The 25,929-nt window shown below is 42.3% G+C and overlaps 1 protein-coding gene across 3 annotated transcripts in view; it reads left to right on the forward strand.

Annotated features, from left to right (window-relative positions):
- LOC136873916 (facilitated trehalose transporter Tret1-2 homolog) overlaps positions 1-25,929 on the forward strand; it is a 323,227-nt gene that overhangs the window by 278,212 nt on the left and 19,086 nt on the right. For all 3 annotated transcript variants that reach the window (XM_067147254.2, XM_067147253.2, XM_067147252.2), the window contains exon 2: positions 21,117-21,252. In XM_067147254.2, the coding sequence (XP_067003355.2) occupies positions 21,117-21,252 (136 nt within the window). The remainder of the gene's footprint in view (positions 1-21,116; positions 21,253-25,929) is intronic.

Genomic DNA, 25,929 nt, shown 5'->3' on the forward strand with positions numbered 1-25,929 from the left:
TGGAAAGGTGTACTTTAAGTGCCACTATGCTTCGTCGACATCACAGGGTGGAATATCAGAATATGAGTGCGTTCAAACGGGGCAGAATGATTGGACTCCGGAAGGTGGGTCTGTCGTTCCGTGACATTGCAGCTCGTACAGGGCACGATGCTACAACAGTGGGGCGTATATGGAACCAGTGGAGAGAAGAGGGCCGTACACAGCGCCGACAGGTGCTGGACGGCACAATGCGACCACAGTGCGTGATGATCGCCATCTTGTCCAAAAAAAAAACCCGTGGCGCAACAGCCCTGAAGGGCCATGGCCTACCAAGTGACCGCTGCTCAGCCCGAAGACCAGCAGATTACGAGGTGTCGTGTGGTCAACACGACGGATCCTCTCGGCCGTTATTCTTGACTTTCGCCATCTTGTCTGCTTGGCCGTAATGGACAGAACACCTCCGGCCACAGTGTTGGCTCGACGTTGGAGCACTGCAACGGGCGTGGGCATGTCTACATTGATGGCTCGACGTCGTCTTCTGAGGGCTGGACTGGTGGCACGCACGCCATTGCGTCGGCTTCCATTGACCAGTGACCACCAACGCCGCAGCCTGCAATGAGCACTTTAACACCGACACTGGCGTGCTGAGTGGCAAAATGTAGTGTTTTCGGACGAATCTTGCTTCAACTTGCCCTACAGTGATGGCCGCATACGCGTTAGACACCTTCGTGGTGAACGCAATCGGGCAGATTGTATTGTTGCTCGGCATAGCGGATAAATGCCAGGAGTGATGGTTTGGGGCACCATTGCCTATAGCATGCGATCTCGCCTCCTACGTCTTGATGGCAGTCTGAACAACTACTGCTATATCAGGGAGGTTTTGCAGCCCAAGGCACTGCGGCCGGGCACTGTCCTGCTAAAATATGGCATGTGGAATGGCCTGCAGGAGAGGCAGTAGTTGTTCAGACCGCCATTAAGACGTAGGAGGCGAGATCGCATGCTATAGGGTGTATGTGTCCGCCTTCATCATCATTTCATCCTCATCACGACGCGCATGTCCCCTACAGCGTCAAATCAAAAGACCTGCGTCTGGCGACCCGAACTTGTCCTCGGACAATGAAAATCCACAGCCTGTTTCCAGTCATTCGACCGGGTCAGGAATTACTCCGGTTTTCCCTGTCATATTTTAACGGGAAAAGGCAAAGTAAATTAGCATTATTATTATTATTATTCCGGGGTATCTGTGGAACGCAGAGGTGAAAGAAGGTGTCGGGATGAATGAGTCTAACTACAACGTCAGAGTTAATTTATAAATTTTAACAAAGGTTATATTTTCAGAAGAAACAACAAAATTATAACAACGTTTCACTGAGTGAAATAACAATTTGGAAACAAGACTTAGGAGGATCCAAGATTTCAGAATTTTAACACTCTTGGGATACTAGCCCCTAGTTTTACAATTTTGAGCTCCTAGCTCGACATTACAACACACTAATTTGTTCAAAGGGCAGAAATCCCCTAAAACATGGAGCACTTGCTCCTAATTACAATATCGAGCCTCCCAGAGGCACTTTTACAACACTAGAAAAGAGCTGACCCACTCTCAGTTTTTCAAGCTTATTCAAGGCAATATCAGAACCTTACAATTACTTGCCGTCAAGGCATAACTTACAGAAATGAAACAGGGGTATCTTGTACCCAATCTACTAGGCCTTAGCAGAAAAAGAAAAGGTTAAGTAAATGGCCCGAAACACCAAATCGAATGGAGGCGAGTACTTGCACTCCTAGATATGCATTCTAAAACCTAAAAGGCACTAGGCCGATGACACAGGGGCTATTCCCAGACGATGAAGGTGACTCGTATCAGAATAATTTAAGACATTACGGAAAGGAAGAAAACCAATTACAAAACGTAGTCAGCTCAAACCCATATGAAGGGGAGCTCGAGAGGGTAAATCACTCTCTATCCCCGAATTACAATTGCAGATTATAGGAAATTTTCGCATTAGCCGGCAGAAACTTACATTTTAGAGACGTAGGTTACATATTAAAGTTTCGGACCTATCCCTCGGGTTAAACTGCGGAGCGAGCAAGAAATAAAGATGTTAAACGGCCATTACCTTGCTGAAGGACTGCTTCCTCACGCCTCCTGCTTCACATACACACACTTAGATGTTGATCAAGTGGCCAAGAGCCGTGAAAATCCGCAGTTCATAAACCCTCGGGGAAAGTTCGAGACCTTTCATGAATAATCAAGCCACACCCTCTTACTTTTATTGGCTAGCGTAAGGTTACACACCAAATCGAAGAAGAAGCCTGTGATAGGCCGAAAATTAATTACAGAAATTAGGAATTGGCTGAATTCAAAACTGGCGGAAAGAAAAGATCAATATTGCCAACACAAAAATGAATGAACATAATTTAGTAAAGAACAAACTTATGAATACAAAATTTCTTCAAATAAAGTTCCTTCACTTCGCACCAGGGTGCATGATCATAGTTTTTGTAGTGACATCTGTTGCAGAAAGTCCAAACTTCTTGATAAATGGTAAACAAAACACGTAGAATTTCATACAGTACTGGAAACTTCACAATCACAAAATTAAGGCGGTGACATCTTCTGAGTAAAAGTTTAAGTAGGTCTAGTTTCAAGTTCAGTGCTTCCAAATACAGTAGAGACAATACGCGACACTTACGGATTTAGCCTTGATAAAATGGGAGACAATTCGACGGTGGCGCTCCTAGTAATTTGACCTGAAAAGTCGCGCTAAATTCAAATATCAATGGAAATGCACATACGAAAATGGATAAATAAATTGCGTCTAGAAAGAAAGTATTATTGAGATATTAACTTCTAAGTTGTTAAAACAATTCTGGATAAATGAATGAAGAATTATTTAAAAGGTTATTATTTAAAGACTGAAATTAGACAATATAAACAAGATGTGAAATGGACTGCTGTGAAATCGGTTGATCTTTCATTTATGCATTACTTGTTTTGCTTTAGCATTCCTGCCTGAACGTTTACGGTTAGATTTGTCTTTTTTCTCATTTAAAAACATTGTATCATCACATTAAGACACTTGTCAATAAAAATATCGGCACATTCCTTACACACATGATGCAATGAATTAACATTTAAAAGCTGGACAATTTTCCTCTTAACATGAAGCCTACTAACAGAAAGAAAATCTATAAAATCCCGGCTTTAATCTGAGAAAAGGGATAAAAGAAAGAAAAGTATGTTGTCGATAGTGATGCTTTGAGGAATATTTGCGTACAATTAGAGTAAAAATGTAACATACCCTTGGCTGTATAGTCGAGGATTTTTAAAGTCGCTGGCCTGGAAATGATCTGAACAGATCTTGTAATTCTTATATATATAAGTGTAACGTCCCTTCTTTCTCGTACACCTTATCCAAATCACTTCTGTGACATTTCAAAACCCACAGATCACACCTACAACAACACATCGGTATTGAAGGTTAACTGCTGCACTATGCAATAAAATATGCGTATTATATTTTAAGCCAGTTAAAATATGGGTCGAGCAGGTCAGAAGATTATGAAGTACTATAAAAATCTATTTGTCACTGGAAGAATATATATATAAACACAATATTACTTACATTTTCTTGTCCGAGGGTAGCGAAAGAAAGACAGCGCATTCTTCTCTACTTCATAGTTACTGCAGCCAAACACAGCACATACCTTTCCTTTCATGTTGAGAGGAGATATCAAGGAATGACACACGCTACTATTTAATTATGTCAACTCACTGAAAACGTATAAATAACACCAAAAACTTCACACACAAATACACGTGCTCTTATGACAGAATCAGTAGTTTTCAGGTCTACTCGCCAGAGAGAGCTCCAATAGCTGTCCCTCGATATCTCGCTCAGTGTCACGTATTGTCTCTACTGTATTTGGTGCTTCTCCTGTAGAGGAGGTTTTATTGGCGCAAGATTTAAATGTGCGGCGTAGAGGTGTACCTCCCGGTACAATTATTATTATTGTGAAGGTAATATCATGGATCGCAGGGGGATAAGGATCGTTAGGGTTGAATGGGTAGACAAGGAGTTAACTAGAGCAGAATTTAACGCAACAAATTTTGCAATGTTATTTCTTTCCTTTAAAAAAAATGATAAATAGAAAATCTGAATGAATAACAACACTATTTGAGCTCATCAGCTCTAACAATAACAAGGACTTAAAAGTCCTAAAATCAGGTACACAATTTACAATTATTAATAGTTTGGTTGATTTACATAGAAAATAACTTTATTGTTCTTGACAGGAACAATATTCTACAAAGAGCCTGTTTTGTTCCGATCATTCATACGACATAGGAGTCTGAGCTCCGAAACGTACCATGGTTCAGCCTCACAGACGCATCAGTTTCTTATGACTCGCTTAAGTTGTCCTCAATTACAGTATTTACACCAAGTATCACCGACGCTGGCTTATGTATTGCACAACAGTTTATAACTTACTGTTCCTAAAGCGAACTTCACACCAGAAACAATTACCGAACAAACAGGGGCATAATTGTCCATACTAAATGGCCTTAATGTAAAAAGAAAAGGCTGAACATGGCTGACCATAAACAAAATATTAGGAGGCGAAACACTTGCCCTCCTTATAGAAATAGTTAAAATCCTAAGTGGGCTGATGGCCCAAAGATACGGAGGCTAGTCCTATACTACACCGGGGTGACTAAATGAGAAACGTTAATGCCAAAGAAGTATTAAGAAATATAGAGGTTTAGAAACTTTAGTCACCCCATACCAAGTTGAATGGGAACCACCAGAGGGTAATCACTCTTTGTTCCCTTAAATTACATGTTTCCCAGTAGGGAACAAGATAGAGTCCTCAAACTTGCCAAAAATCTGCATTTAAACCACTACATTTAGAAATTTACATTAAAAAAGAGGTTGAAACCTTACCCTCAAACCGTGCGCAGGAGCAATTACATACCTATGAAGATTCTGCCATTACCTTGAGTTGCTGGGCTTTCCAAGCGCCGCCCACCCCCTGCCTCCTGGTTCACGTCAATACACCCTCCTCACACTAGAGCAGGGCCATCCAAACAGCGCTCCCCGAGCGCTAGCGCTCTGGCCGCGCTCCAAGCTAGTGCTCCGAGCGCTTTGGGGGAAGGTAGTTTCGGTAGTGGTGGGAGCAGCTTGGCTAGCTGAGCGAGCAGCCGATCCATCAGCCCCTAGTCTAGTCCAATGCGCTTTGTTGACAGAGTGTAACTAAATCCATTTCGCAGCTGTCATAAAAATGAAATGAAATGAAATGAAATGGCGTATGGCTTTTAGTGCCGGGAGTGTCCGGGGACAAGTTCGGCTCGCCAGATGCAGGTCTTTCTATTTGACGCCCATAGGAGACCTGAATGTCGGGATAAGGATGAAATGATGATGAAGACGAAACATACACCCAGTCCCCCTGCCAGCGAAATCAACCAATTGTGGTTAAAATTCCCGACCCTGCCGGGAATGGAACCCGGGACCCCTGTGACCAAAGGTCAGCACACTAACCATTTATCCATGGAGCCGAGCGCAACTGTCATAACTGAACATCATAAGGCAGAATGGGAAATTTCATTTTTCTGTACAGCTTATAAAGGGCATGCCAAATGTTTAGTGTGCCACCGAGATTTAGAGTGTTTAAAATAAACACAATTTGGAACGACGCTACAGTGCCAACCACAGGGATGATTATGGTGATTTGACAGACGCCAGTCGCTAATCGAAGTTGGAAGAATTTAAAGAAAATTTCAGGCAACACTATTCTATAAGTATTAATTAACTTATTTTAAATTTTAAAATGATTGTTTACAAACGGGAATGAAGAAATGTTTGAATTATCCGAAGAACACTAAAATTGTGACTTGCCTTTTTTTTGACAGGAGATTGAGGAGAGTGAGGTTGGTGGACCCATTTTACGAACAAGCTATAAATGTTCGCTGCCAATTTCCAAAGCTGGGGAACCCTTCGTGGAAGGGAATTTAATCAACAAGGTGACTGAACTGCAGTGCAATGTTCGTCTTAAAGACCGCTTTCTAATGTCACGAAGTTTAGAAGAATTTTAAACAGCGGCTTTCCACAAGAAGAATACCCCCTTTTGTATCAACGTGCATGTAAAGTTCTGTCAATGTTCGATTCAACGTGCATTTGTGAGCGTTTCTTTACGGTTCCTAAGCTTACCAAAAGTAACTTCGTGCAACGATGAGCGATAGAAACTTTCGCAATTGTTTAAGAATAGCTGTGTCCAGAAATATTGTACCCAATTTAGAGAAGATTATTTGGTCCAAAACTAAAAGCTCGTAAAAACGACTGAGCAAAAGTCACTCAAGGTCTGGACTATCTGTTCATATTTGTAAAATTTTGTTGAATTTTCCTCTCAGATATGTTCTAATTTCAGATTTGAATAAATCACATTATTCTTTACTTAACACATGATTTCGTTTCCTGCATATTCCATAATTGGAGTACCTTTCGATTTATATATACGGTATATTTGTGATGGCAAAACAGCCCTATCAGTATGATGTCAACAAACCCACAAAAGCCGTCGACCGCACATCTGTACGTACGTATCTAGTCAGCGCGGTCCGAACATCTTCTGTCTGTCCCTGGTCTCCTCGCTGCCACACTGTAGTGGTGGAAGGGGAAGGAGCGCTAGTCTGACTGCCCAGTGCTCCCCGAGCGCGATGACTGGCCCTGCACTAGAGCTATTCAGACAACACTGCTCTAAAGCGCCCAGTTTTTATAATATTTTTGAGGGGAAGCTTCCAGAACTCTTTACTGACCAGCTGGATTCCTGAACACATCCCCAATTTTAATTGGCTAGAAAAAATGTTTACAAATTTCTGATAGGTTCATTACCTACTATTGAAGAAGGAACCAGCTTAAGTGTTGACAACTTTGATACACAAACAAAACAATCCTCAAACCCTACGGTTTGCCAACTGCAAAAGAAAAAAGTTGATGCCATAATTAGAGTTCGTCCCGCTAGAGTGAGGAATTAAAACGACGATAGAGACATTTAACAGTTTAATACCAAAGTACCTTATAGTACACCAGTTCAAGTTTGTTTAAATAGAAGGCGCGCAATTTAACTGACCGGGGAAAGTGTACCCCCGGTACAATTATTATTATTATTGCCCGACTCATTGATCGATTGGTGAGCGTTGAGGCCTTCGATTCAAGGGTCCCGGGTTCGATTGCCGGTCGGGTCGGCGATTTTAACCGCCTCTGATTAATTCTTCTGGCCCGGGGACTGGGTGTTTGTCCCAACACTTTCCTCTTCATATTCAGACAACACATTACACTATCAACCACCACAGAAACACGCAATAGTGATTACATTCCACCATATAGAGTTGGCGTCAGGAAGGGCATCCGGCCGTAAAAAGGCCAAATACACATGTACAACACAGTTCGCACCCGCGACCCCACAGGTGTGTAAAAAGCGGTAGAAAAAGAAGAAAAGAACATTATTATTATTATTATTATTATTATTTATTGTTATTATTTATTATTATTATTATTATTATTATTATTATTATTATTATTATTATTATTATTATTATTATTATTATTATATTATCAGCACTTACAAATGTTCACATGTCGGATCTTGTCTTAGCAAACGGTTTAATATACGGCATATATTATAGCAAATACAGTTCAAGTCGTAAAGATAAACAGGCTATTGTGAAGAACGCTGTTAATTTTTAAGTGCATAATTTCAAGCGATAGGAACTGTCATTCTAACGCTTATGTTCATGTCGTAGGTTCAAGGCACTTATGTTTTGTAACAAAAAAAAAAGTACTGTCCAATACGAGTTACTAGAAACCAATAACATGAAATGAGTATCATTAAATTGAAAGTGTTTACCAGTATTTTGTTTTTGTAGAGGTTCATAATGTGATGTTAATACACTGACTGACAGAGCAAATGCAACACCAAGAAGGAGTGGTCAGAACTTTATGCCAATTGCAGGGTAGACTGACGTCACTGAGGTATGCTCATGATGTGAAATGCGCCGCTGTGCTGCGCACGTAGCGAACGATAAATGGGACACGGCGTTGGCGAATGGCCCACTTCGTACCGTGATTTCTCAGCCGACAGTCATTGTAGAACGTGTTGTCGTGTGCCACAGGACACGTGTATAGCTAAGAATGCCAGGCCGCCGTCAACGGAGGCATTTCCAGCAGACAGACGACTTTACGAGGGGTATGGTGATCGGGCTGAGAAGGGCAGGTTGGTCGCTTCGTCAAATCGCAGCCGATACCCATAGGGATGTGTCCACGGTGCAGCGCCTGTGGCGAAGATGGTTGGCGCAGGGACATGTGGCACGTGCGAGGGGTCCAGGCGCAGCCCGAGTGACGTCAGCACGCGAGGATCGGCGCATCCGCCGCCAAGCGGTGGCAGCCCCGCACGCCACGTCAACCGCCATTCTTCAGCATGTGCAAGACACCCTGGCTGTTCCAATATCGACCAGAACAATTTCCCGTCTATTGGTTGAAGGAGGCCTGCACTCCCGGCGTCCGCTCAGAAGACTACCATTGACTCCACAGCATAGACGTGCACGCCTGGCATGGTGCCGGGCTAGAGCGACTTGGATGAGGGAATGGCAGAACGTCGTGTTCTCCGATGTGTCACGCTTCTGTTCTGTCAGTGATAGTCACCGCAGACGAGTGTGGCGTCGGCGTGGAGAAAGGTCAAATCCGGCAGTAACTGTGGAGCGCCCTACCGCTAGACAACGCGGCATCATGGTTTGGGGCGCTATTGCGTATGATTCCACGTCACCTCTAGTGCGTATTCAAGGCACGTTAAATGGCCACCGCTACGTGCAGCATGTGCTGCGGCCGGTGGCACTCCCGTACCTTCAGGGGCTGCCCAATGCTCTGTTTCAGCAGGATAATGCCCGCCCACACACTGCTCGCATCTCCCAACAGGCTCTACGAGGTGTACAGATGCTTCCGTGGCCAGCGTACTCTCCGGATCTCTCACCAATCGAACACGTGTGGGATCTCATTGGACGCCGTTTGCAAACTCTGCCCCAGCCTCGTACGGACGACCAACTGTGGCAAATGGTTGACAGAGAATGGAGAACCATCCCTCAGGACACCATCCGCACTCTTATTGACTCTGTACCTCGACGTGTTTCTGCGTGCATCGCCGCTCGCGGTGGTCCTACATCCTACTGAGTCGATGCCGTGCGCATTGTGTAACCTGCATATCGGTTTGAAATAAACATCAATTATTCGTCCATGCCGTCTCTGTTTTTTCCCCAATTTTCATCCCTTTCGATCCACTCCTCCTTGGTGTTGCATTGTCACTGTCAGTCAGTGTAATACTATTGGTTTTATGGTTTTCGGAGACGCCGAAGTGACAAAATTTTGTACCTTTAACGGTGGTAAGGAATGGTAAAGATACGCTATATTATAACAAAGAAGTAAATTGACTAAGAAAGAGGTGCAGGCTGGAACGAAATAGAGTTAGAAATGGTTATGGAAGTAAGGAGAAATTGAAGTAACTTAGTATAAAATTGAATCTAACAAAGAAGTCAGCTAAGGATAACCTGATAGCAAGCATAACTGGTGGTCATACAAATTTTAGTGAAAAATGGAAGGGTATGTATAGGTACTTTAGGTCAGAAACAGGTTCAAAGAAAGATATTCCAGGAATAATTAATGAACAAGGGGAGTGTGTATGCGAGGATCTTCAAAAGGCAAATGTATTCAGTCGGCAGTATGTAAAGACTGTTGGTTACAAGGATAATGTCCAGATAGGGGAGGTGAGTAATACTAAAGAAGTATTAAAATTTACCTATGATAACAATGACATTTACAGTAAGATACAAAAGTTGAAAACTAAAAAAAGTAGCTGGCATTGATAAGATTTCTGAGGATATACTAAAGGCAATGGGTTGGGATATAGTACCATATCTGAAATACTTATTTGATTATTGTTTCGTTGAAGGAGCTATACCAAATGAATGGAGAGTTGCTATAGTAGCCCCTGTGTATAAAAGAAAGGGTGATAGACATAAAGCTGAAAATTACAGGCCAGTCAGTTTGACATGAATTGCAAGTAAGCTTTGGGAAAGCATTCTTTCTGATTTTATTAGACATGTTTGCGAAATTAATAACTGGTTCGACAGAAGGCAGTTTGGGTTTAGGAAAGGTTATTCCACTGAAGCTCAGCTTGTAGGATTCCCTTCGCTAGTGGGTTTACGTCGCACCGACACAGGTAGGTCTTATGGCGACGATGGGATAGGAAAGGCCTAGAAGTTGGAAGGAAGCGGCCGTGGCCTTAATTAAGGTACAGCCCCAGCATTTGCCTCGTGTGAAAATGGGAAACCACGGAAAACCACCTTCAGGGCTGCCGACAGTGGGATTCGAACCCGCTATCTCCCGGATGCAAGCTCACAGCTGCGCGCCTCTAACCGCACGGCCAACTCGCCCGGTACTTGTAGGATTTCAGCGAGATATAGCAAATATCCTGGATTCAGGAGACCAAATGGACTGCACTGCGATTGACCTACCTGAGGCATTTGATAGGGTAGATCATGGAAGACTAGTGGCAAAAATGAGTGCCTTTGGACTAGAAAAAAAAAGAGTGACTGAATGGGTAGCTATATTTCTAGAAAATAGAACTCGGAGAATTAGAGTAGTCGAAGCTTTATCTGACCCTGTAATCATTAAGAGGGGAATTCCTCAAGGCAGTATTATTGGACCTTTATGTTTTCTTATGTATCAACTAGCTGACGTACCCGTGCTTCGCTACGGAATTCTACATTATGTACAGAATTGTAGGTTACGTAGAGTACACTTTGTTAGCAAGACTGTATTAAATTGCATAGCTCTTACTGTTACCCTAGAAACGCAACGGATAAATAACCAAACGTCTTTTCTCATATGAAGACTGCGTTAGGGAATTTTCATTGTAATGGTAGGCTCGCTTGCCAACCATTATTAACAATCAGGTTGGGGAGTTTTCATTATAATGGCAGACACTCATTCTACATCTGCCTTTTTACATCCCCAGAAAGACTGTTTAGTGGTTTTCCCAACTAAAGTCCGGCTCCATGGCTAAATGGTTAGCGTGCTGGCCTTTGGCCACAGGGGTCCCGGGTTCGATTCCCGGCAGGGTCGGGAATTTTAACCATAATTTGTTAACTTCTCCGGCACGGGGGCTGGGTGTGTGTGTTGTCTTCATCATCATTTCAATTTCATCACGACGCGCAGGTCGCCTATAGGAGTCAAATTGAAAGACCTGCACCTGGCGAGCCGAATATGTCCTTGGACACTCCCGGCACTAAAAGCCATACGCCATTTCATTTCCCAACTGAAATGAACATAGGTCATTACAATGACGTCAGTAGGAATGGGGCGAGTAAAAGCAATGATTTCACATGAAATACTCGATCAAATGTAAAACCACACGTTTTCTCACTTTTAACGAACAAAACTCCGCTGCCGATCTAACAGTCCAAAGTTCCAAAGCTGGAATGACCAGGCCGCAGACAGCCGTGATACGTGAACACTTTTAGTCATTGTTCGTGGGGAGGGGGCGAATAGTGAAGAGTCCCAGGGCAAAAACTATGCCCTTTTACTAATCTGTTTCGTAGGAGTACCTGATGAGTCGGAAAATCTCAATTCACTACACTGGCGGCGGAAAGATCTATCCGACTTGGAGGCAAATATTTCCTCCAAGCCAGAGGAGAAACCCCCTCTTCACTGCATATGTCGAATAAAATGAATGTAAAATTTAATAAAAGTGAAGAGGAAGAAGTTCTTTTTAAGAAACGGCTCTTTTCAGGGTTGATTTTTGAGTTACTTAGTGAATTGTGGTGCTATAATTTGGAATATGCCTAAATTGTAATTCTAGACCAGGTCATACTACTACTACTACTACTACTACTACTACTACTACTAAGTGAACCTTTGCCTTAACAGTACACACTGCTCATTCAAACCAGCACGTCAGAGTAGGGATCGAATAGCAGGAATACTATGATGAACCAGAGAGTTACGTACCAGCAGAACGGTATCAGATAATGTATAAACCAGAGGAATGACATGCTAGAGAAGAAAGTTTTCTAACTCACCAGCTATTTCCCGCCAGTATTCAGTCAGGCTGTTATACTCGGTACGCAGCAGTACTCCCGTCTATCCGAGTTGAGCGGCAGCATAAAGGAGAAAGAACATCACCATAAATAATTGTCAATGTAATGTTATTGTTGATCAATGTCATGCGCTTTCAATATTGTAGGCCTTCACATTTAGTTTTCTTCCGACTCTGAAATACCACTCTTATCATAGTCGGTACGGTGAAAATGAATAACTAAAACATAAATGGTCAGAAATTGTATTCTCTATAACTTATGTTATGCAGTACTTTTCGATAGGACCAATAACAGGTATTTACAATTAAATTTTAGGTGCCTTCCCCTAAACTACAATTTCATAGAGGCTGAATAAAATTGTTTATAACTTGCTCTGTAGTTTCTTATTCCCAAAATTTATATACCGACTTTCATTAAATTCTGTTCGTGCCTTCCCCTAAACTACAATTTCATAGAGGCTGAATAAAATTGTTTATAACTTGCTCTGTAGTTTCTTATTCCCAAAATTTATATACCGACTTTCATTAAATTCTGTTCGTGGTTCGGCGTTGATGTGGACTTGGCAACAAAAATACAAATTCATTAATATCTGTGTTATCAAAACCGGTACGGTAACAATGTATGGCATAAATGATCGGAAATTTAATTCTATATAACTTTAGTTGTGTAGTATTTATCGATAGGACCACTCATAATATAAATATTTGAGAAATAAATTTTAGGCCTTCCCCTAAACTACCATTTCACTCAGCGTGAGTAAAATTATTTATAGCCTAGATTGTAGCGGCTCATCCCTCGTCTTCACATACCGATTTTCATTAAATTCTCTTCAGCCGTTTTCTCGTGATACGTGTACATACATACATACAGACAGACAGACAGACAGACAGACAGACATTACGGAAAAGTAAAAAGTGAATTTCCTTGTTACTATGGACATGACCGATACAGAAATACCATTCTTTTCAAATTCTGAGCAATGTGCAGACAAAACTCTTATTTCATATATATAGATGATATGTGTAAAGGAGTGGAATCAGAGATAAGGTTGTTTGCAGATGATATTATTCTGTACAGAGTAATAAATAAGTTACAAGATTGCGAGCGGCTGCAGGGTGACCTCGATAGTGTTGTGAGATGGACGGTGGGCAATGGTATGATGATAAACGGGGTTAAACGTCAGGTTGTGAGTTTCACAAATAGGAAAAGTCCTCTCAGTTTTAATTACTGCGTTGATGGGGTGAAAGTTTCTTTTGGGGATTATTGTAAGTACCTAGGTGTAAATATAAGAAAAGACCTTCATTGGGGTAATTTATAAATATGATTGTTAATAAAGGGTACAGATCTCTGCACATGGTTATGAGGGTATTTAGGGGTTGTAGTAAGGATGTAAAGGAGAAGGCATATAAGTCTCTGGTAAGACCCCAACTAGAGTTTGGTTCCAGTGTATGGGACCCTCACCAGGATTACTTGATTCAAGAACTGGAAAAAATCCAAAGAAAATCAGCTCGATTTGTTCTGGGCGATTTCCGACAAAATAGTAGCGTTACAAAAATATTGCAAAGTTTGGGCTGGGAAGACTTGGAAGAAAGGAGACGAGCTGCTCGATTAAGTGGTATGTTCCGAGCTGTCAGTGGAGAGACGGCATGGGAGGACATCAGTAGACAAATAAGTTTGAGTGGTGTCTTTAAAAGTAGGAAAGATCATAATACGAAGATAAAGTTGGAATTCAAGAGGACAAATTGGGGCAAATATTCGTTTATAGGAAGGGGAGTTAGGAATTGGAATAACTTTCCAAGGGATTTGTTCAATAATTTTCCTAATAATAATGTTATTTGCTTTACGTCCCACTAACTACTTTTACGGTCTTCGGAGACGCCGAGGTGCCGGAATTTAGTCCCGCAGGAGTTCTTTTACGTGCCAGTAAATCTACCGACACGAGGCTGTCGTATTTGAGCACCTTCAAATACCACCGGACTGAGCCAGGATCGAACCTGCCAAGTTGGGTTAGAAGGCCAGCGCCTTAACCGTCTGAGCTACTCAGCCCGGCAATAATTTTCCTATTTCTTTGCGATCATTTAAGAAAAGGCTAGGAAAACAACAGATAGGGAATCTGCCACCTGGGCGACTGCCTTAAATGCAGATCAATAGTGACTGATTGATTGATTTGTACCGCAGTAGTTCTGGCGTATTTAAGTACCTTCAAATACCATCGGACTGACCCTACCAACTTGGGGGTCAGATGGCGAGCGCTCTACCGTCGGAGCTACTCAGCCCAACGGTAGTGCGACGTGTCGTATGTCATAAAATGATAGTTCGTCCAACGAGCAAGGCAACTGACGCGGATGAACACAATGTTTCTTTTTACAACGAACACGGCATCAAATGTACGTACTGCACGGAAAAATATATTTACATTCGTCAGCTTGTTTTGGTGCCCATACAGTCGCGTAAGTCTCTGACTCAGCCATAGTCCCTTTATGACTCAACAGTCTGTCTGTAACCTAGTTTACCTTCTGCGATATACAGTACATAGGATTCTCATTTAGGCCGGCAGTACATTTACTTTCTTTGATCAAAGTTGCGGCGTTTTACAACTACTTTCGAGTTTAACACCATCAACGGTTAAAGGAAAATTATTATTAATATATTATTATAATACAATGATTTGTTGTTAGGGTATTTATTATGGGACTGCCCGAAGACACGTTCGGCTCGCCTGTTGCAGGTCTTTCTACTTCACGCCCATGACCGACCTCCGTGTTTGTTGTGAGTAGATGAGGGAGAGGGTACAACTCGGTGACGGTACATAGCCTACCCTACTCCAGTCGAATAACACAAAGGGATCTGATCAAGGCTTAACGTCTCCATCCAACGGACTAATCGTCAACGTCAATTGCCCTCACTCCATATGAACAATGCTGAGAGGTTTGGAATTTAACCCAGCCTTTTTGGCATGCAATCTAGGGATTCACAATCAGTCTATATACAACCTCCTCTCCTCACCTACCAATTAACGTTCAACATTCTGATTTATTTTTCTTCCTCAAACGGAACCGGCTAACCGTAGTCTCAGACCATACAGATTTGACGCCTTCACGATCATGGTCACCGGGCGGGCTTTTGTGAGGGTCATCAGTCAATAGATAACCGTAGTTTTATGCAGCTCTCTATGTCGCACTGAAATTTGGCCTAACTATCGTAGCCTTCATCTGTTTTAATCTGTTCGTCATGTTCATGTCGTGGCCTTGCCATACTATTGTTACACGCTACACTTCCCTCCCAAACTCACTGAACAAGTCCTCGGTGTTTACAAGTGTGCCCTATCTATCTATTCCTTCTCCCGGTCAAATCGCACCAATTCGTTGTCCTCATAGCGGTACCATTTTGATTAAATATCTCTTCATTATGTGACCCATTCAGTAAGACTACCTTTCAAAGGTTTGGTCTTTTTCTTTCTGTACCGTACCGGTAACTATGTTTCACTTTCATATGATGCCATGCTCCACACAAACGTCTTCAGGAACATTTCGCTACTATGCATATCAATGTCTGATGTAAACACATTTATTTTCTAAGAAAGGCCTTAGGGTTTCGGCTAGCCCACTCTTTATATCGCCCTTACTTCTTCCAACACTGGCAATTCTACAACTCCAATAACTAAGTCCATCAATTTCCTGCAAGACCTTATATCCTAATATCCTGCCCCACCTGACTTCATCCAACAGCCCTCCATTTCGTTTTAGATTTATTTATTTATTTATTTATTTATTTATTTATTTATTTATTTATTTATTTATTTATTTATTTATTTATTTATTTATTCAAGACTGCGTCCATCCATTCAGTAATTTTTCAACGTTTACACCAGCCACGGATTAATTACCGGTAACATCATCATCCAAAATGCTCACAGTAACAACTTCATCTTCTAGAACTGTGATTCCTTTTGACATAGATATGATGTCTTATAGCTGGGAGTCATCTGAAAATTTGCGTCATAAAATTTGCTAGTTGCTTTACGTCGCACCGACACGGATAGGTCTTATGGCGACGATGGGACAGGGAAGGGCTAGGAGTGGAAAGGAAGCGGCCGTGGCCTTAATTAAGGTACAGCCCCAGCATTTTCCTGGTGTGAAAATGGGAAACCACGGAAAGCCATCCTCAGGGCTGCCGACAGTGGGGTTCGAACCTACTATCTCCCGAATACTGGATACTGGCCGCACTTAAGCGACTGCAGCTATCGAGCTCGGTCGTCATGAAATTAGCAGTACAAAATGTGTGACGCGATCTTACCTAGAAATCTATCTTTGTGAAATGGTGCAAATAAATTCGTCATGAGCTGCCAGAAATTGAACCAAGTAAGTTATCCTAAACACGTTTCTCCCGATCTTTTTCACTCTCCTGATCTGAAAGTCCAGAGAAATATTCGAATCTTTGGTCCAATGAAATGAAATGAAATGGCGTGTGGCCTCCAGAGAGGCATGGTGCAATTTTTGATTTGATGTCCGTAGGCGACCTGCGCGTCGTGATGAGGATGAAATGATAATGAAGACGGCACATACACCCAGTCCCCGTGCCAGAGGAATTAACCAATTATGGTTAAAATTCTCGACCCTGCCGGGACCCTGTAACCAAAGGCCAGCACGCTAACCACTTAGCCATGGAGCCGGACAAACTCGTGTCCTCATCCCGAGGTGGTGCAGCTCTTTTCAGGCACACCCCCAATGGAGGTGAGCTGCATGTGCCATTTAAACCATATACCAGACCTCCTGCCATTCTTAAATTTCTGGCAGTACCGGTAATCGAACCCGGGCCTCAGAGGACGGCAGTTAATAACATTTTGGTCCAATAAAAACTGGCGATAGCAGCAGAACAAACTCAGCTTTACATGCACAGAATGTCATCGAGGTCATGGGTGATTTACTTAGTCGATGAAATTCCCCCTAAAAAAACATGGCGCAACAGCCCCGAAGGACCATTGCCTACAAAGCGATCGCTGCTCAACCCGAAGGCCTGCAGATTACGAGGTGTCATGTGGTCAGCCCTCAGATCCAGGTAAAAATTCCTGGCTTGGCCAGGAATCGAACCCGGGGTTTCCGGATAACAGGCAGGCACGCTAGCCCTACGCCACGGGGCCGGCGCCCATCTACATTGCCTGACAAACAAAATTTGAAGCACCCAGAAAAAATGGTCGGATGTCAATGTAACTTCATACGCGTACACGTCATCGGCGGGTATGTACAGTACTATAAATGTTTAGAGTCGCAGTTCTCTCTGACAAGTGGAACAGGCCCTACTCGTGTGAGATAGTGTTATCAGCACCTGGCAGAGTTTGAAAGGGACCTCGTTCTGGGTATCCATTTGGCCGGCTAGTCGAATCGTGTAATATCCACAGTTGTGGGGCATTCGGATGTGACAGTGGCCTGATGTTCATAGGAAGGGGAGTTAGGGATTGGAATAACTTACCCTAGGGAGATGTTCAGTAAATTTCCAATTTCTTTGAAATCAATTAAGAAAAGGCTAGGAAAACAACACATAGGGCATCCGCCACCTGGGCGACTACCCTAAATGCAGATTAGTAGTGATTGATAGTAAGCTAAACTGCATGGGAACAGGAGGGCAGGCATTCTCTTCGTCAAGGTTTCGGTCGACCACGTCTGACCACCACAAGGGAGGATCGCCGTATTGTGCACCAAGCACATTGTAACCCCTTCACATCTGCGCCTGCCATCCGAGAACAAGTAATGGACTACCCCCCTGCGACATTCTGTGCCATCCCGCACCATTGGTTGGAGACTAGCAGCAGCCAGAGTAGGGAATTACCGTCGCACGCGTAGGCGGCCGTTGACACAACACAAGCGGCTGCGTTTGGAGTGGTTCCATAACCGGGAAGCATGGACTGCTGACGAATGGCGTCGCATTGTGTTCAGCGATGAATCGCGGTTCTGCACTACCCCAAATGACCATCGTCTGCGAGTATGGTGGCGACGTGGGGAGATGTCCCATTCTTTCAATGTTTTGTAGAGGCACAGCGGGGTTACTCCTGGCATCATGGTGCTGACTCTGGCGGCACAGTACGTCTCGGATATCCTGCATCCTCACGTGTTACCTCTCATACCACAGTATTGTGGTATAATTTTTCAGCAGGACAATGCTCGTCCACACATGCCACGTGTCTCTTTGAACTGCCTACATAATGCTGAGGTACTCCCATGGCCAGCAAGATCCCCAGATCTGTCCCCGATAGAACATGTGTGGGACCAGCTCGGACGTTAACTCCGTCTCAGTGCCCGTATATTGAGGACCAGTTACAACCAACAGTTGTGGGCCAACTTGACTCAGGAGAAGATACAACGGCTTTACGACACCTTTCCCAGCCGAATCAATGCATGCATCCAGGCCAGAAGGGCTACAAGGTCATACTGATAAGTGGGCTCGTACTGCCAAGTTTTATGTAAATCTGACTCAATTTTGTAATCACTGAAATAACATCACATGGCCTCTCAACACGTGAAGTTTAATTTCGTTTCCTTCTCCCCTTCTCGGTGCTTCGATTTTTTTTGCAAGATGCTTCTCCAGTCATTCACTGTGCTTTCTAACTACAGGGTGGAGTTTTGAACATTTGCTCTCTCTCTCTCTCTCTCTCTTCCCTCCTCCTTGAGGTCAAGTTGTCTGTGCTGTTAACAATAGAGTGTAATACAGGTAGACCTCGTTACACGCGATAGTTACGTTCCGCGGAATTGCCGCGCATACCGAATTCGCGTTAATCGAGAATCATTTTATATGTAAACAATATGGTTATGTTTCCGCTTACTCACATATTAACTTTAAAAGAGCAGAGATTCTTTATGTTTACAAAAAATAACCATTCTCATGTTTCTGAAACGCATTTTAATGCAAACTTTGTACTGTATAAGCCTACTTAAAAATTTAACAATGAAACATGCAATAATAAACTAAATTCTGCATACAACATACAAGCTCTTGGCTTTAGCTTGAACAGCAGCTCCAGAGAGAGGCATGTGTTGTTGGTTGTGATGCTCAATCAATTTCCATCGCTCCCGAGCGAGATTTGATCACTGTAGTCACATTTCATCATCATCATCATCATCATCTGTTTACCCTCCAGGTTCGGTTTTTCCCTCGGACTTAGCGAGGGATCCCACCTCTACCGCCTCAAGGGCAGTGTCCTGGAGCTTCAGACTCTTGATCGGGGGATACAACTGGGGAGTATGACCAGTACCTCGCCCAGGCGGCCTCACCTGCTATGCTGAACAGGGGCCTTGTGGAGGGATGGGAAGATTGGAAGGGATACACAAGGAAGAGGGAAGCGGCCGTGGCCTTAAGTTAGATACCATCCCGGCATTCGCCTGGAGGAGAAGTGGGAAACCACGGAAAACCACTTCCAGGATGGCTGAGGTGGAAATCGAACCCACCTCTACTCAGTTGACCTCCCGAGGCTGAGTGGACCCCGTTCCAGCCCTCGTACCACTTTTCAAATTTCGTGGCAGAGCCGGGAATCGAACCCGGGCCTCCGGGGGGTGGCAGCTAATCACGCTAACCACTACACCACAGAGGGGGCGCGTAGTCACATTTAAGTTAGTAAAAGATTGAGCAGTTTCTCGAATTGATTCCGCATTGTCACGAATAGTTCTCAGTGAATTCAGAAGTCCCAAAGCACGCTGAATGTCAACAATATGCTCACTTTTCTCATAGCGATCCAACGCATCTATGTTTCTGACGAATTCGACTTTGGTACACGCTTCTTTCCTTCAACAGGCACACTTTATTTCCTTTTACCCGGCGTTTTAAACACGAAACCTATCAAGTGCAACTTCACAGCTCTACTGATCGGAACTGATGATTCACGTCTCAACAAACACGACAGAAGATGCGCGTAGAGATGTGCTTGCCCCGTTTAACTTTGGCGCACGACGTACGGTACTGTAAGTTAGAGAGTTCAACACACATGTCTGTACCCGATTTAAGGAATTGGATGATGATGATGCTTGGTGTTTAAAGGGGCCTAACATCTAAGGTCATCGGCCCCGATTTAAGGAATTACAGCTTTCACTAACTGTTAACAGATGACAACACTAGACTTAAAACCAAAATCGCGTACGAGTATTTGCGAAATCGCGGATAACGAATCCGCGTACAACGGGGATTACCTGTACTTGCCATTTATGCTGAACTGGCAACAGGCATACCTATAGCCATTTCATTTTGTAACGCTATAGTGTATGTCCTATTGCTAGGTAAATTGTACATTCATTACAATTCACAGTGATTGTTTGTATGTTAACATATAACCCTAGACACTGATGTGCTTTTTTTAAAAAAAAAATTCTGTAAAGTTTACATTTTTCTTTTTTCACCTGACCGTTGTCTTTGGTCACAGGGGTCCCAGGTTCGATACCGCCAGGGTCGGGAATTTTAACCATAATTAGTTAATTCCCCTGGCACGGGGGCTGGGTGTGTCATGTTCATTATCATTTCATCCTCATCACGATGCGCAGGTGGCCTATGGGCGTCAAATCAAAAGACCTGCACCTGGTGAACCGAAGTCCTCGGATACATCCCGGCACTAAAAGACATAAGCCATTTCATTTTTACCTGACCATTTTTGGGGGAGGAAAAATTTCCCCCATTTGGGGGGATCAGCCCCTGTCTCCAATAACTATATTGGCACTCTCTCTGCCTCTCTTTGTGTTAGGATCTGTGGACTTGTGAGAACACTACAGCTCAGTGATTCATCAGTAAACTAACTCAAAGACCAGAGAGTGTGTCCGACTCATGATCCCAATTTTGGGGAATGAAATTAATAAACAATTCTTGGGGGACCTGATCACTGCCTATTTCTCATGGGGATGGAGACGGGACTGTCGCCCTGGTTTCCCTCCACGATAATTGCTATTTGGAGGCACAACAGTGATACCGTATTACAGTACGTTTATTTAATATAACGTTGTATTGGTTGTTACAGCTCTTGCTGGCAATGGCGGCCTCGATAGGCTACATGTCTGTTGGACTATTACGCGGGTTCTCATCTCCTGGAGTACCCTCTATGCAGGTCCTATCTCCACATCTTGTACCAGATGAGGATGCTGTCTCCTGGGTCAGTAAGTATTTACAACATATTCATTTAATGAAAACTGAAGAGCAGGGATGATTAATTCAGTTGGCAAGTATTAACAGTGAGCACTGACAGTAGGTTGTTTCTGCTCTAGCACTGTTTCATTGTCAGTTACATGTACTGTACAGCGAGTCTATAAATAACCAGTTCTCTTATGATTCCACCCTGTATTCTAAGCAATGTCCGGCATACACATTTGTAGATGAGCATTCTAAAATATGCCGCAAGATAGGATTCAAAAGGCTTAATTGGGGTATCAGTGACAGATACAACAGCTAGTATGTAATATAAACTGCTGTTGTGAGCTGAGCTCATGAACACCAAATAAGAAATTTACAAGTTACAAGAATATATGTTATCACAGACTATGTCAGTCATACTACCAACTGGGCTAAGCCAAATACTTCCTGTGTTGCAAAGCAAGCCGAGATGATGCATAGCTTTTGTCTTGGCCATCTGCAATATCTTCAACAAGTTATACAGTACCAATCCCTTTTATCATGACAGAAATATCCAATAACTTTAAAATGTAACACTTGAAAATAAGCTCACTTTTGGGACTCAAAACCAAAACCCACCACACTCCTGATGGTTACAATAATTTCTAACTCTGTATTGCATAACTGTTAATGGAGTTCTTCCCTAGACGAAGATCAGAGTTTACTCAATCATGACTACATACTCTGCCAATGTATGTAAGAACATTAATTGGTATATTTAAAAATCTTAGAATTGGATTTAGAGGATAACTTACTTTATAGTGATCATTACCAAAGGCAAAGTTCATTTTTTACATCATACTTGTTTCTTTCCTTACCTAAATATCACTAATGTAGAATATGTCCAATCTCATCCTATACAGTACCGAGTCAGCTGGCTATGTGGTTTGGGTCATGTTCACCAGGCACCATAATTAAGGACACGGAAGCTATCTCTTCAATCCAGCACAACTGGAAATTTTCTACAGAGTAGAGCGACATTAAACCAATAGCGAAGACACGTACATATAACTTCATTATAAGCTATCAGGATTCAGCCTGCAAGCCTCTGTGAATTAACTCTGTATGTCCACAATCCTCCATTTGCAACTAGCCCTGGGGCAATGTTTAGAGTTATACCTCTTATCTTAAAAACTGAGTCACATTATCACCACCTTGATTTCTCTGTTTTTCATACCCACAAAGCTGGAGTTCATTATTCTCATAGGCAGCCGCTAGTAATTATTCTATTGGTAGTGCCAGCAAATTCAAAATTTGTAAACAAATCTTTCAAAGTTGCAAGAATTTTTTTTTTTTTGCTAGGGGCTTTACGTCGCGCCGACACAGATAGGTCTTATGGCGACGATAGGATAGGAAAGGCCTAGGAGTTGGAAGGAAGTGGCCGTGGCCTTAATTAAGGTACAGCCCCAGCATTTGCCTGGTGTGAAAATGGGAAACCACGGAAAACCATTTTCAGGGCTGCCGATAGTGGGATTCGAACACTATCTCCCGGATGCAAGCTCACAGCCGCGCAGTTGCAAGAACAGACAGTGCATATTTACCTATGTTTTAAATTACATGAAATCATATTATTTAACTGTGTTATTGAACAAGATCATTTTTTAATGAAGTATCAATTTAAACAAATTTAAAAATTGACAAACTTATATAAGTATTTACTATAATCCACATGCATTTTTCTTAAAATTCCACTTTTAAGAAATTTATTGAACAAATTAACAACCTCTCCAGGGAAAAAAAGAAATGCAGGTCCTACTCACCAGGAGTGTTTGTTCCAAAACCTCAAACAACACCTTCAAATGAGCTAATAAGAACGGTACTGAAAGTTGATCGCCTCACATAAGAATAAATAACCATAGCTACTACCAACATACTCGCACACACAAGCACTTGATCATTATGTCAGTAGCCGCTAAACTGAAATTCACAAACTGCTTTGCCTTCAACTTCAAGGCCACTTTACATATATACAGGGTGATCAGAAACAGTGTTAACTGGGTATATGAGCATTAGAGGGTTGGTCATGCTAATAAATAATTTGATATCTTGTACCATTGTCATTTTATCTTTTTTTTGCTTTACATCGCACTGACACAGATAGGTCTTATGGCGACGATGGGAGAGGAAAGGGCTAGGAATGGGAAGGAAGCGGCCGTGGCCTTAATTAAGGTACAGCCCCAGCATTTTCCTGGTGTGAAAATGGGAAACCACGGAAAACCATCTTCAGGGCTGCCGGCAGTGGGGTTCGAACCTACTGTCTCCCGAATACTGGATACTGGCTGCACTTAAGCGACTGCAGGTATCGAGCTCGGTGTGTCATTTTATCAGCGGCTGAATTTAGCCAATCAGATCGCTTTGCGGGTGAGTTCAAATGGGCTTTGTGGGACACTGCTCCTAAATCTGCACGTGACTTTAGAATGGCTTGAGAGCCATGCCAGGAAATCAGCATCAAACACAAACACACCATTGGTTTCAGCCAGTGTCACCGTAGTGTACTTGCTTTGGCACGATGCTGTCACACCCATACTCACCACACTCCTGATGGTTACAATAATTTCTAACTCTGTATTGCATAACTGTTAATGGAGTTCTTCCCTAGACAAAGATCAGAGTTTACTCAATCATGACTACATACTCTGCCAATGTATGTATGTTTCTTTCCTTACCTAAATATCACTAATGTAGAATATGTCCAATCTCATCCTATACAGTACCGAGTCAGCTGGCTATGTGGTTTGGGTCATGTTTACCAAGTACCATAATTAAGGACATGGAAGCTATCTCTTCAATCCAGCACAACTGGAAATTTTCTACAGAGTAGAAGTTCTATTCTTTGACTGGTGCACTCATGCCAGTCTTAAGTCACGTACAGATTTACCAACAGGAAAGTTAGTCATTTTGATATTTAGTGCTTGTGTTCTGGTAGATAGAGGTAACTGTATCACCATCTTATATTAACGAAACAGACCAATATTTGCAAAAATCCCAGATTGTTACATTAAAAATTGAGAAAGATTTATTTCTGTTGCTACTATGAGTTTTAACCCTCACAGAGTCGTTCACTCATTTGAAATGTTAGTAGTCGTGCGGGGTGTTGACAACACCCCAACTATCATTTCACAGTACAACCTACATAAAGATATATTTTTCCAAAAATGTATTTTATTATATGTAATATAATGAGACTAGCATATGAAAATCATAAAATGCACAATATTCATCTACAAAATTCCAAGCATACAAAAATATAGAAATTATTACTCAATTTCTGCATTTCAGTACAAAACAAATTAATAAAAATTGAAGTAAAGACATCTGAGAATACATTCAACATAACACAAGGTCAGAAACTTAGTCTGTATCACTTTGTGGTTCACCTGAATCTCGGCAACATTTTTCACATACATTCTTCTTATGTTTCAGACACATCACTCTACAACAGTGTAAACAGTACAATTTAGTCTTTACATCTTTGTTTCTAGGGCATACTGTGCACTGTGATTGTTTTGTAGCTCATTCTTGGATGTTTGTCGTCTTACTGGGGTCATCAGCACCAGTTAGTTTCGCCGCTTTTTTAAGAGTGGTCTTCGGTAGGCTTTCGGTATATACTCCTTTACACATTGTAGGATTCACTAATTCCCTTCCAAATTCATGCAGGAACATTCGGCGTACAAGTTTCTTCTCAGGGTTGTTTGAAGCAACTATGAACTGAGCGTTAATTCCACTAATGTCAAGAATTCTAAACAATACTCTTAATGGCCAGCGTCTACATTTCCGTGATGTCGAATATGTGCCAGACATTTGATCCACTGTGTCCACTCTTGTTTTAGGCATATTGTACATTGTTGCAACTGCAGGTTTATTTTCATCTCCTGTACTAGTATCAATTTCATCATCAAAATGCATTGACGATAGAAGAAGTACACATTTGTTCTTCTTTGAGACATAAGAGACAATAGTCATGTTTTTCCAGAACCCAAACAGGCTACTTTTTACATCTCTGTCCTTCGCACATGTGAACTCCACTTATTCTTATTCTTATGAAGTGTACCAACCAGAGTCAGTTTTTTTTTTCACGAAGTTCTCTTGCAAGAGGAATGCTGCAAAACCAATTATCAGTTATGTTATGCCCAGTCCCTTCAATAATTCAAACTAACCTCTTTACAACTTCTGTCGGTGAGTTATTCACTAGGTATGGCCCCTCTGGTTGTTTGCCAACATAAATTTCGATTGACTGAGAATACCACATCTTAGCATTGGACAGTGTCATAAATTTTAAACCATATTTCTGGTTTGCTGCGGATGTACACTCAAAAACTACATCTACCTCTGAAAGGAACAAGTTGCATATTCGGGAAGTGTATAATTATTCTCACAGTTGGCGATAAAAAGTCTGAAAATCTCCCTAACTGGGGCTAATTTATCAAGTTCCCTTCTCTGCCATCGGTCCCTGATGCCATCAAACCGAAGAGCACGCAACAAGAACAGGAATCTGTGTAGACTGATTGTTGCATGAAATATATCTACTCCAAAACCAGTCTGATCCCATAAGTCTTTGAGATTTTGATGTCCAGAGCGATAAACACCTGCTAGTATCAGAATACCAATCACACACTTTATTTCGGATTCATCAGTATGCTTAGCATCGCGATCTCTCAAATAAT

Source organism: Anabrus simplex, chromosome 5 (genome assembly GCF_040414725.1).
Source record: "Anabrus simplex isolate iqAnaSimp1 chromosome 5, ASM4041472v1, whole genome shotgun sequence".
Classification (NCBI taxonomy): Eukaryota; Metazoa; Arthropoda; class Insecta; order Orthoptera; family Tettigoniidae; genus Anabrus; species Anabrus simplex.